We start from the raw sequence: 13,904 nt of genomic DNA on the forward strand, positions 1-13,904 counted from the left end.
AAATAAACAAACAGCAAAAATGATGGGCAAAACTATGCACAGATTTTCCTCAGAGGTTCTTTCTCTTTCTTCTTTTTCTAGTGAAACATTTTGGTTCTTCTCACCTTCCATGTCTCAGTGAGGTTCCTTTTTCTACCTCAGCATCTCCATGGGCACTGACTGCCGGTGACCTTTCACTAACTCCAGTGAGCAGAACCACACACGCAAAGCCTTGGGAAAGGTTGGAGGGTACTAGGAGTCTGCTCCCCACACTCAGGGACAAGCACTCTAGCTCCAGTCTCCCTGGATGGAGCTTAAGTAGTGACTGGCTTTAGGAGCCGAATGGCTAGGCCAGGTGTCCCAGAATGAGCCTGTCCACTCCCTAGGTACAGACCACTTGCTCACCACCATCACTGTCAAAAACAAACAAAACCCCCTAAACGTCCCCACCCCCAGTCTCTGTTGATACTCATGCTGCTTTGCAGGCAAGAAATGAGTGAACTGAGATAGATGACCTGAAATGCCTGGGGAATTCCTTTGGCTGATAGCTAAATTTGCCCCACAGTTGAAACAGAAGGCCAAATGCACTAAAACAGACAGACGGGCCTGCAATGGCAAATTCAGCTAAGCCTACCTTTCGAGGACAAGGAATGGGGAGGGTTTCTACAGCAACCTTGAATTCTGACTTGTCACAATAGTTTTACTTCGTAGTCACAATATTTTTATTACAAGTGGAAGCACTCAGCGTGATACCGTAATAAGGGGAAGGTGGGATGTGGGCGAGCTGGTTGCTACGAGCACCTTATTTTATAACTTCTTACCTTGGGAAAGCTCAGTAGATTTAAAAATAACCACATGAGCATTAAAGACCTAAGAGCTTATATTACCAAGAAAAGGGAAGAGTATGTGTGTAGGCACCCCCTGAATTTCATTGAAATATGTACGCACACACAACTAATAGTGGACTTATTTATACATACCAAAACAAATATAATCCTGAGTGCTACAGAGCCAAAATAAAACAAAACACCCCACGAGCTCACTCTTAGGACACATTTTTCTGTTGTTGGCTTTCCCATGCACCCCCAACCTTGGGAGGCTATTCACTGCCCAGGGTTTAAAAGACACAGGCGAGGCATGTTGGCCTCTTAAGCGTATATGCAGCTGAAGGCTGTAGAGACATTTCCTTTCCCGATTCAGAACGGTCCAGACACAATGTTCCCTGAGAACTTGTATGTGACTCCTGCAACCTGTGATGTACTTCAAGCAAAAAGTTTACACGGAGTTTCAAAAACTCAGTGTAGACAAGAACGACATACTGGATGCAAATTGAGAGAATAAGAACTTTAGATAAATTGAATGAAGTATGCTGTTAAAATGTAGCATGAATCTTAAAAGGTCTTATTAATAAGAACAAACCCGGAACAAGGTATTGGGGTAAACGCTGAATGATCAGAGAAGCCACATCCAACCTCACCTTGCCAATTCCTCAGCTAATCTTGTTTCCTCAGACTGAAAGCCTCTGAATCCTCATCCAAATGGATCTCAGCTGAACTGCTGCTAAAAGCTAAAAGCTTAAAAAGGCTCTAGTTCCTTGTCCTCACGCCTTATGTACCTTTCTGCTTCCTGCCATCACTTCCTGGGATTAAAAGCATGTCACCATGCCTGGATGCTTCCAGTGTGGCTTTGAACAGATCTCTGCCTTCAGAATGCTAGGATTAAAGGCATGTGCTACCACTGCCTAACCTCTATGTTTAATATAGTGGCTGTTCTGTTCTCTGACCCCCAGATAAGTTTTTTTGGGGTGCACAGTATATCAACCACATTAAAATTCATTCCAACCATTTCTTCTTGACCTATTTCAGTATATCAACCACATTAAAATTCATTCCAACCATTTCTTCTTGACCTATTTTAATGTGGCTAGCCAGGACTATTAAATTACCAATGTGGTTCACACACACCATATTCCTCTTGGACTGGCTGTTCTATGCTCTTCCAGCCCCATGGACTCCAAAATGCTCCTTGCCAAAATTCTTAGAAGGCCCTATCCTCAAGAAGTCCGTGAGTGGTTGAAATCTCTAACCTCTCTTGAATTCTCCACCAGGAGACATTCTTCTAATGGAGCATGTCGGTGTATGCCTGGAATTCTAGCACTTAAGAGGTAGAGAACAAGAGTTTTTAAGGCTAGCCTGAGCTACATGAGACCCTGTCTCAAAGGAGGAGGGGGGAGGAAGAAAAACTCAAATAAAGACACTGCCCTTTAGGCCCTATCCCTTGAACCCTACCCTTTACCGAGGGAGTGAAACATCTATCACTGCTGGAGGAGGCCTTGCTACTACTGAACATCATCTTGGGTATAGGCATCAGCTGTGGGATGTTTCAAGATGCTTCCAGCACTGTCTAAAAGCTCCTTCCTAGGTTCAGAGGGTTTATGAGGGTATTCTTTGAAAGTGACACTCTGGACTTGATATCCAGACTGCTCACATCCTCCTTCAGGGTCTCGCCTCATAAGCAGTATTCACCCCTCATCAAGGAAACTTCTCCTTGCAACAAATAGAGACCATTACAAAAAAACCTCAAACAATCAAAATGCAGAGCTATGGAGCTCAGTCCCAATGGACACCTCCACAAAGCACCTAAGACTCAGAGAACATGGTAGAAGAAGGGGCAAGAAGACTGTAAAAGCCAGAAGAGTTTGCTGTGGGTGAGATTCTGTCTACCCGTAATGTCAGAAGCTACACCCATAAAGTCTCACTACATGACTGCCCAAATGTAAGCTGAACAAGGACTACATCAATGGCCCTGCCAAAACAGCTGGGGGGAAGCCCATAAGGGCTCAACCCTACCCAAAGAAGGTACAGACAACTGAGGAAAGTTGGGAGCAGGATGTGGCCTTCCCTGGGGAAAGAGGACACAAATTGGTTGTCATCCCTGAAAACATATACATACGAGGAATTTTATATAGATGAGTAGGTTACATTTAGAAATTTTTTATATATGGATATATATAAATACATATATGCATGCAATATCAATTAATGAGAAAAAAAGGCCGTGAATTTGAAGGAGAGCAGGGAGGGGTATATGGGAGAGTTTGGAGGAAGAAAAGGGAAGGGAGAAATGTTTTAATTATATTATAATCACTAAGATTAAAAAAAAAAAGAAAATGAAAGTATTTTAAATATAATAAAAAAAAACAAAATGAAATCATCTTGAAGACATCTTTCTGATAAGTTTTTTTAAGTAGCATTCTAATGAATCCTTATTAAAACTTCCTAGGGTAACTATGAAATTTTGTTAAACATTTCCATTAGAAGTAAACAGTTGTAACAAGTCAAACAATCCAAAGCAGTGTAAAGTAAAATGGAGCCTTCTCTGCCTATCCCCCTTCTCCATTCACAGAAACTTCCACAGCCTTCTCCATATATACACCCTCCTTTACATTATTTTTAGAGAGTTATAACTTCACAAAACATTTTTCATTGAATCTTTTAGTTCTATTTAAAAGGAAAAAAAAGGCAGCACCTCCATTGTCTCTGAATTGGAGTCAGTAAAACTGACACACAAAAGGGGGGATCCTGGATGAGTCACATCCACACAACATGCCCACAGGAGCCCAGCACCCCGCTCACAGCACTCAATCTACTCATGCCTCTAGCAAATGCTTGAAGATTCTCCTAATCCTTGGTATTGTGAAATCTTAAGCTATTAGAATAAACCTGCCAAAGACTCCATATCTACTCCATTAACCACAGGCTTTAGAAAGAGCAAGGGGTCAGGGAATTTCAGAAGAGGTCAGCTCCCTGGATGGCTACTCTGGCAGCCTGGGTCTGGAGAGGAATGAGGCAGATGGACAGACAGCAAAGAGCAGCTACTCCGGGTTGGCATCAACCGGAGACACAGCAACCTCCACATGAGCCAGGTCCTTCAGGAATGCCGCAAACTGCATAGACCAGGATAGGCCTGTTCTGCATAGAGGGGCCTGAGGCACAGGGCTCCACTCCACGTAACAGCTTACACGGGGAAGTCAGTCCAGAACTCTTACAGCTGCAGACTCAGAGACTGGGCTGGCAGTGCTGACAGCTAACTCCCTAACAAATGAATAAAGCCACCAAGGGGCTAAACAAATATATGCAGGCCAGGGCCAGCCTACAGGTCACCCCTGGCCTTGGTTATATATAGTGCAGCATCTAGAGGGTCCAATGGCCCAGGCAAAAATGTCAATTTCCAACTCAGCTCCTTTCATCTGTGTCCTTGGACTTACCTACCTCCTGCCTTTGTTTCCTTGTCTGTAGAGTCAGTATTAACTGTTCCTCCCTCCCGGCCTGGCTGCAAAGAGACTGACTTCCAATGTGCTTGGAACGAAGCACAGGGAAAGCACTGAAAACCAACCCCAGGGCCAACTTTGGAGGCCCAACCATTAAGAGCCCTCCTTGGACAACTGTCCCTTCCCAGCCCAACAGTGAAGAAGTCAGGCAAGAGGCAGGCTCTGAGGATGGACTCTCTGAGGCCAAGGCTGACACAGAGACTCATGAAAGGGCAGACTGTCCTGACTCATGATGCTAAGCTTCAAGGGCTTGAGGGAAGACTTTGCCAAGACTGCCAAGAAGCCTGAAGAGTCAGTCAGTGTGCTTAGCACCCCAGACTTCAAAACTATGATGTGGTTTGCTACTTTAGCACCGAGATAAAATACTTTAGCACCGAGAAAATGAAACTTGTAAAGAGGCACTTAGGAGTCTCTTCTCTGTCAACTGTGGGGTCCTTCAGGAAAATTTGCTCTTTGCCTGCATAACCACCAACTCCCCAATGAACAGCCTCAGCGTTAAGAGGAAGATGTTAACATCAGGGGACTCTTGAGACTCAGAGCTCACTGCTCTAGCAGCAGCCACCACCAGTGTCCAGCTATAGAACATACCTGCCCTGACCGGGCCCCACTTTTTCTCCCGGAGGGAGGATATCAGCCCACTCCAGGACTTGCTTTGTGGGTACCTGTGGACAGCTAGAGGCTAAAGGGAGCTGAGTATCACTGTAGGTTCCCAACATCCCTGCCCAGGACCGGCAGACCCAGCTTGTTTCCAAACACAGTGTATGCACTTACTGTGTCCCTGAGAAGTGTGCAGAAGGCTAGGCTTGGAGAGATAAGTAGAAAGGAAGACCACAGCTACGCACCACAGCAGGCACAGGGATGTCATGCAACAGAGCACCATGCTGGAGCCCAGGGAAGCACCCTGGCAGGAAAGCAAGCAGAGGCTAAATAAAGCACAGGCGCCTGCAGGAAGAAGGGGAGCAGCCCAGAAAGGCAGAGTCTGCAGGATCCAGGACTCTGGATTCCCCAAGGAGTAGAGGGAGGTAAGCCTGGAATAGGTGCAAGATTTCATGGGCCCCAGAGATCTGGATTTTTATCCCACAAGTGCAGCCACTAAAAGGGAGCATTGTTTGGGATGCCAAGAGGGACAAGGCTGAAGGCAGGCAATTCAGGTAAGAGCCCAAGGCAGAGAGCTCAAGCCCAAGAGTATTCAGAGACTAAGTGTGAGAAGCCCAGGTGACAGCCCAGGGACTCCTCACAGTGGGGCCTGACAGGAGCATGGCCTGAGGACTAATGAGGATCCAGTGGCAAGGACATTCAAATGAATGTCCTTAGGGACTGTCCAAACCCATTCTGAAGGCCTTCCCCTCAAATGCAAAGACCATACCTGACAGCTGCTGTCTCTCCACACTCCCAGGGAATGACATGGATGGTACAAGTCCCCAGCACAGCATTTCCACAGGAAGAAAGTCACATCCCAACCTTAAGCAGATTCCATGCCCAGGCCACCCCAACCACCCCAGCCATATAGAATGGTCAGGCCCCAGACCTCTAAGCCTCTTGGAAGCCCAGTTCTACAAAGTCATCTACATTTACAACCAAAGGTCCAGGGACTAAAGGCAAGTTCTCTATCCTGCTCATCTCAAATCTAGAGGCATCCCTTTTCCTATCAGGAGGCCAGTTCTCCTCAGGGCCCAGGAAAGCTGGCAGGTGACACTTTCTCTAATAACAAGGAAAGTAGACCAACATCACTGCAACCTCCCCTCAACTGTGTATTTATAAAGTGTGGCCAAGAGTCTGTGGGGAAGGTCAAGGCCTTCAAAGACATTAAAACACAACATGACTGCTCCCACCTCCACTTGGTGCTGCTCTTCCATCCACAGCCAAGACTGGCCCTGGGCAACAGGTTAAGTGGGGACTCCACTCCCAGAGCAGGCAGCTCACCCCTGGTCAGCACTTCTCAGAGCACATAGGCCAATGATGACAGCTACACCTGACCCCTAAATGGCCACAAACATTCACATCTGGAGTTTTCAATGCCCTGGGGCCAAGCACAGAAGCTATGGAGAACAGCTTATTAAGGGTTTCCCTTTGGCTGGAGAAGAGAATAATCCATTACCAAGCTGGAAAGATGTGTGCATTAAGTGGTATCCTACAGACTGAATGACTATTTTCCTCTTTACACGTGAGGGGTTTTCTCTCCAGACTTCAATAGAAACAATTTTTTATACCTGGAAAACAAATCCACAATCACAATAGTTTTAAAGACAACCGTGGGAAGGCCTTGGGCAAGCTCCCTGCTCGGGCTTTCAGGCAGAGTGGCCGAAAACCAGAGAGAGTTCCAGCGGCAGTCACGATTTTCCTTAGTGCCTACAGAAAGACCACAGAGGCCTGGACAGTACCTGAAGTCAGCACTGCCACATCCAATAGTCACCAAATGCAGATGTCCAGAAGAGTGTCATCTAGCAGCTTCTCACTGAACTCACTTCCCTGAGGGATCACTTTACATTCTTTTTGGAGGGAGAGGAAGAGAGGAACAGAGAAGGGGGGAGGGAGAGAAATGGGGGTCTGGGTTTTGAAAAACTCATACAGAAAGTGAATGTCTCAAATCACACAGAGTTCAAGTCAAAAGATAAAAAGGTCACCAAGACTTGTTCTGAGCGCACACCTGGTGGCTCCAGCTGTAAACAGAGTGAGGGGTTAACTGTATGGATGGGAAGGGCCCCAGGAGAACTGCTATGGAGACCCTGTACTGCCACCTGCTGGCCACATGACTTCTGCCAAGTCTGAGCTGTGGCTGTGTAAAACAGGCAGAGCTGGGCTGTGCGGGGTGTAAACGCTGGAAAAGCGACATCAAGCACCTCTACAAACCCTGGCCACACAGGACGGTTGCCACACCGTGGAACAGCACCAGGACATGGCAGGACAAGGACAAGGCAGGATGGGCACCTGAAGCATGTGTGAAGAGGCGAAGGTTGGCAGAGGAAGGAAAGAGCGCAACCATGGCCCATTAAATAGTCTAAAGAAAGCGCTGAGCTGCTCTGGACGCCCTGAATAGGATCCCTGGAAGGTCGACTAACCCTTCCTCACCTCTTCTGTCCCATGCCTGTCAAGTTACAGACTTTCTTACACTGCATTTCTGCACACAAAGAGCTCAGACACCGCCACCAGCACCCACAGGCCACCACTAGCTTCAGGGTACAGAAGCACCTTTGACATTCATCTTACCTCAGCTTACGAGCACTTACCAGGCAACAGGTACCAGGGGTGGGTGGGTGGCGGGCACTGGCATCTTGGGGGAGGCCTGAGAGAACTGGCTGCCGCCTCCCTCCACCCCAACTGTCCCGAAGGACTAACAGGCCTCCCTTCCATCATCCAGGGACGCTCCAGGAACACACAGACAGGAGTTCCAGAGTGGAGTTTTGTTTCCTTTCCAGTTTAAAAAAATATATACAAATAGAAAAACTAGAAAAAAGTAAAACGGTGAATGAAAGGTACAAAAAAATACCCACAATCCTATCTCCCAGTGATGTCCTTTCTCCCAGGAAAGCCATGAGAGACTAATAAAAGCCTATTTCTGTTTTCTACATTATGAGGCTGGTGAGATTCTCCTGGCCACGACATCATGGTCAACTAGCCCCAGAATAATTACCAGCCTGCCAGCTGGGGAAGGAGAAGGGGGTCCTTCAAAAAGCCAATCCACAGAGTATGACAAAAGTACCACAGCCCCTGGGTGCACCCCTGTCCCACAGAGCAAGAAGGCCATGTGCCCTATGGTAGACTTCTCACCTGGACCCTGGTCTCAGCCCCTCCTACCAGCAACAGGAAACAGGCCTCACTCCAGTTAACAGCTCCCCCATTCTAGAACTCATGCTATCTTCAGGGTCATGGAACATATAGTGTACTTCCCATATCCCAGACCCACATGGGATCTAGCCAAACTCACTTCTAGTGCAGATCTCCTGACAGCACAACACCACGAGGTCATTTGAAGTAATCAGTGCGGCCCTCGGCTCAGGGTGGGAAGCAGGCAGGCAAAATTAAGAAGGCACAGACTAAATCCAAGGATAAAAATAGAATTTAAAAACCACCACCACCACATACACACACACAACACACACACACACACACACACACACACACACACACACACACACACACACACACACACACACACACACATGCTCCTGTGCATCCTAAAGGATGCTGGTCACAGTTGCTGGACTACCCACCAGGCCAGCAGTGGAACTCCAAAGAGTGGCATTTCAATTCATGGTAGTTTTCACTTCTCTAGGATTCTACCAATTCCCAGTCCCTAAACATTCAGAAAAGAATCTCTACTTTTTATTTCACAGGCCAGTGTTTTCTCCTCTTTCCATGCAAGAGCTTATAACACCCTTTTGCAACACAAACCCTTCTCAGTCCGACAGAAGAACCACACAGGGGTTAGCTCTGACACAATCAAGCAGGCCTCTGTAAATCACCAACTGTTTTTGGAGAGTGAGGGAGCAGTCTTCCTAAATGACAAATGTACCCACCTTCTGACTTGTAATTACAGACCTAGGAATTTACTTTAAGAGACACTCACACAGCAATATATGTACATCACTGCAGCATCAATTTTAGCACCCAAAAAAGCCTGCACACTACTTAAGTGTCATTTAAATAAATCACGATACATTCAGAGCTGAGTGTGGCAGCTTTGCAAGCCTGATGTGGAACGATGTCACCAATACACTGCAAAGCAAACAGCAGTTTCTAATTGGCTTGCATGTGACAGCAATGTCTCCAGGGTCCCCAGGGTCCCCCAGAAGTGAATGGTGACAGGGACAGAATTGGAAGAAAGACTTTCGATTTTCACCCTATCCATACTTCCCTACTATTTAAATTCTGTTTGCTGGAAACATACTTTTATGTAATAATCCATTTTTAAAAGCAGGGGTCAGGTGTTCATTGTCAAAACACTGCCACAGACAAGTGGTTAAACCCTGTGGCATGGCCCCATCAGTCCCTTAAAGTAACATCAAAGCGGAAGTTCTGGAAGAGCTCCAGCTGGCCTACAGAAATGTGCCCAGGTCTGCCTCCACATCTGCCATGTCTCCTCTAGGGTACCTGTCATCAAAGGCCTTGCACCAACCAGGGACAGTGAGACTGGCGATGCAAGCCCAGTTCACACTGCTTCTGCACTGTGATGTCATTCTTATGGCCTCTCTATGATATGAGGAACAGTGGACAGCTAGAACTAAGTAGGGGAGTGGCTGTGTATGATGCCAACAGCCAACACATGGCTGCAAAGCCATGTCTTCTTCATGTGGATGCCTGCAAGGTGACCCAGGAGTCCTCCTCCCCCTAAATGGCTGCTACTTAGAGCAGGGGTATCAAAAAGGACTTTCTGATGGTGACATTTTATCTCTGCACTGTTCTAAAAGGCAGCCACTGGCAACATGTGACTACTTTTTAGAGTATTAAAGGACAGAAAGTATGACCAAAGAACTGAGTCTTATCTTGGACTAATTTAAATGGCCAGGGTGATCAGAAACAAGCTCTTAGTGGACAGCATCTCTCTCAACTCTCATTGTCTGCGGCCAGTTGTTAAAACCTCGTGGTGCAAGGGCCTTTCTCATTCATCCCCTGCCCAAGTCTAGGTCTCCTGTATTTGTGGGAAGAGCTTCCTTCCCAGCCTGCTCTATACCAGTGATGGGACCCACTCCTCCAGCATTTCCTGGATCCTCACAGCATCATCTCAGGCTACTTCATCTGCCCAGCCCTACACTGCCGGATACCTAGCACCACCTGCCGTTCTAATTCTTCTGTGTTGGGCACATGTGGTCCCCAGAACACAGGCAGCTCTGGACAAACAGACACTTATTCGTGGCTAGGTTGCAAAATGGCTGAAGGCAGGCCAGCTGGGGGAGTTAGAACCTAAGTCTAGCTTTGTGAAAATGTTCAGGTCTGCTTCTCACTCTTGCCTGCTCACCTGGCAACCCTGTTCCAGCTGCAAGGTTTGGTACTAAATCAGGTGAATTCTAATACACTTCATGTATCAGACTAATAAGACGATTCCGTGACCCTCTGGTAAGTATCCATACTGTTAGATTTCAGGCCCCAAACTTTCAGTTACTACAGTTCATGCTTTAGTTCAGTGATGAAAATCATGGAGGAAGTTCAAAAAATTGCTAGTCAAGGTGAATCTGAGTTCCCACTGCTTTCTGAAACAAGATGGCCAGTAATCCCAAGCACTTCACTGATACTTGGCTTTGTACTGGTTTTTGTTGTTGTTTATACTTGGGTCTTCACACATGAGACTCAAAATCAGAATTCTCCATAGTCTGAAGCCCTACTTTGCCAAGTTTCCCTGGAAGTTGTGCCAGTATTACCAGGTGATCAGGCATAAATGAGAAGCAGGCCTGAATGTGTGTGTGTGTATATATATATATATATACATTCATTCATATGTTGTACTTAGAAATACCAGTACAATGGAGGAAAGGGTGTGTATCTTACTGAGCCCACCCTGAGGCCTCTGCCTCATGCTGCCCGCACCCACACAGGCAGTGAGACAGTGCAGGTCCTCTGTAAGACACCTGCCTTACTCCCCCATCACTGCTCAGCCATGGCTGGGGCTGGGTCGCCCTCCCAAGCCATCATCAATCAGGAAAATCGTGGCCAAAGGAATAAGAAATATCTTTCCAGCCCATGAACTAGAAAGAACGGGAAATATATTTTGCTGGAAAATAAGCAGACTGTGACAGAATCCATCAGGTAAACACAAATGGGTGGTCTAGCCCAGGGCAGCCTGGCCCCAAGGAATCAGCTAAAGCACTATATATAAATGCAAACACCAAGCTGTCCTCATACCCACAGCCATCAGGGGCCATACCACGTGTGTCATTCTCAGATAACACCTAGCACACAGCAGAGCCAAGTACACAGTGCAACCATAAAAACAGTAACTCACGAACACGTTCTTGCCAGTTTTGGTCTGACAATGCCACACAGGGTCTGGCCACTGCACTAAAAGACACAATGAGAAGACATGATTCTTTTATCTCCATCACCTTCCACAAAAACTGGCCATGGAGTGGAATGGACAACCTCCACATAAAGCATGCTCACCCTGTCCACATCACTGCAAGCAGGAAGTACTCAAAGTCCCCTACATCCTGAGTATAACAGGAAGCTGAGGGGAGTCTTGACATCGTAGAGATGAGGTGGGGGCTCACTTACCTAAGGATACTAAGTGGGAACAGAGTTATGAACAGCAGAAACAGACTCTCATAGACCTTCACACACCCTCAGGACATAAGGGTTTTCTGCAGCTCACCAGGGAGCCTCACCAATATACTCTCCTGATTATTTAGGAAAAAAGGTGGCTACACCAGGCATGATGGCTATTCCAGGATTTGGGAGACTGAGGCAAGGAGGCCATCATTTTGAGACCAGCCTGTACAGTGAAAGTTGGGGGAGGGGGCGAAGGGTGGGGAGACTAAATAGACTTGTCAGTTGGGCAGTACCTGGAATCTCAGGACTTACTGCTCAGCCAAGTGCTACTCAAGAGTTCCCTTCGCATGTTTATAAATGCTTCCCATCACCTGACCTGAACTTCTACAGCTCGAAAACCATGGTCTCTTCCCCCTGGCTGGAGTTCTAGCCTGTCTGGAAGACCATACTTCCTCATGACAACCCTGGGCTTCTACGAAGCACCTCAGCTCTGTGGTTCCTGTTCTGCTCTACATTTCAACAGTTACTGATGGGAATCAGTGCACTGCAGAGGCCTGACATGCTGATCTACGTCCAGAGAGCTTGCCAAACACAAGGAAAGGAACTCCTACCCTCCCCCCACCTTCACACACACACACACACACACACACACATCCCCCATCCTGCAGGATTCTTTCTGGATTGTTTCAGCATTTGGAAATTATCATTACTGCTTTATTATTTTGGGGATGAGGAATACAGCATTTAAGATAATATATCAAGACCCAATTTTATGCCCCTAAAGTAATTTAAAAAGGCCATCAAATAAGAAGAGTTTTAATGGGAAATTATCTACTGCAACATCTCATTAGGATTCATGTCCCATGTGGCCTTGCACCAAGGAGAATGAATGTTATCGAAGGCCTTCCAAACAGGTTTCCAACTTCTGGGGGCGCTGTCACAGCCACAAGAGCCAATGCCTTCTTCAGGGTTGCTTCCAACTTTTGAAGAATAAAATATCAGCACACTGCATAAAAAAAAAAGTCAAAGAACAACTGGCCTCTCGCTGTGAGACAGCCGGCACTCTGCCTCCACAGGTTCCCCATTCAGATCCACCAACCTCGGATCAAAAACATGAAAAAAACAAAACAAAACAAAAAGAGGGAAAAAGTGTCGCTACTGAACATAAGCAGTCATCTTCTTTGTAATTATTCCTTAAAGAATATAACATAACTATTTACATAGCATCTGCATTGTATTAGGTATCTGAAGTAGTCTATAGGTGATTTAAAGTCTATGGGGCAGGCTACAGATGTAGCTCATTGGCACAAAACTTGCCTAACGCACATAAGGGCCCTGGGTTTGAATCCCAGCACTGTAGGGTTAGACGATAAATACACTCTTTTTTAAAAAGGAAAGTGAAGTGTATGGGACTTAGTGAGTTAGTTATATGCAAACATGATGCCATTTATGAGACTTCAGCATTTGCAGGTTTGGGAATCCAGGAGCAGGGGAATGCCTTGGAATCAATCCCCTGAAATAGGAAGAAAGGCTATTTTTTAAAGTTGTTTTTGTTTGTATTATCTCATATTTAATGTCTTTGTCTTCTTTCGTTATCAGTGTTTCAAGAATTTGGTAGCCTACTTTTCTGAACTTAAGGAGTCAGCATGGTGCCATCTCTGTATGTCTCTTTGGAGTCCTAACATCCATCACTGCTGAAGCCGGGAGCTGTGCTGGGCCTGTGTAAGCAGATGCAGCGCCCCGTCCCCCCCCCTCCGCCGCCGGCCCGCCCCAAAGCAGTCTGGGGCATCAGGTTCACTAAGCACCTGTGTGCCCCAGTTGTTTCCTCCAGAGAGACCTGGAGGAATAACCTCCTCAGAACCCTGTGAGAGTCTGCTCAAGAGCTTTTCACAAGTCACACAAATTCAACCACTATTTAACCCCTGACTGAATCTGTATACTCACCACCCACTAAAAATACCAAGGCAAATCAGTGTTCTGTATTATCTCCTGTCTATATAATATGGAATCTACATTAATGTTCTATAATGCTTCATTAAATGACTAGGGAAGAGGGGATGGAGCAATATGAAGAACACTAAATGAATAAAGCTAACATTAGGTGAGGTATGAGCACAAAACAGATTGATAAAGACACAACCGGACCTTTGAGAAAACTTGCCAAGACTATCCTGTCAAGACTGTTCTCACACCTCCCTGTGCAGTCCCTCAGTGGAGACATCGTGGGTGCCCTGTACCTTGACTCAGGCCCATTCACATGACTTGCTCTGAAGAAGGAGATGCAGCTTGAATGTGCCTGCTCCAAATGACTTATGCCTCTGTTGTAACCCTGAGAGGGCCTCTGCCCTAGAGACACAGGCACTTCAGGCCAGGCCCCCAGATGAACTCATGCATT

The 13,904-nt window shown here is 46.5% G+C and overlaps 1 protein-coding gene and 1 long non-coding RNA gene across 6 annotated transcripts in view; both read right to left on the bottom strand.

Moving 5' to 3' along the window:
- Positions 1 to 13,904, bottom strand: part of Rrbp1 (ribosome binding protein 1) — a 65,296-nt gene that overhangs the window by 25,110 nt on the left and 26,282 nt on the right. Inside the window, exon 3 of one of the 5 annotated variants that reach the window (XM_076570762.1) lies at positions 12,202 to 12,515. The exons of the other annotated variants lie outside the window; for them this stretch is intronic. Within the exon in view, the coding sequence (XP_076426877.1) occupies positions 12,508 to 12,515 (8 nt within the window). The 3' untranslated portion in view covers positions 12,202 to 12,507. Of the gene's footprint in view, positions 1 to 12,201; positions 12,516 to 13,904 lie in introns of those variants that run through there. 5 annotated transcript variants of the gene reach the window in all.
- LOC143273006 (uncharacterized) lies at positions 7,618 to 11,545 on the bottom strand. The gene is made up of 4 exons (XR_013050803.1): positions 11,405 to 11,545; positions 11,247 to 11,302; positions 8,235 to 8,343; positions 7,618 to 7,753 (listed from the first exon to the last, which is right to left on the bottom strand). It is a non-coding gene; the product is annotated as an uncharacterized LOC143273006 (long non-coding RNA).

This window comes from Peromyscus maniculatus, chromosome 4, assembly GCF_049852395.1.
Source record: "Peromyscus maniculatus bairdii isolate BWxNUB_F1_BW_parent chromosome 4, HU_Pman_BW_mat_3.1, whole genome shotgun sequence".
NCBI lineage: Eukaryota > Metazoa > Chordata > Mammalia > Rodentia > Cricetidae > Peromyscus > Peromyscus maniculatus.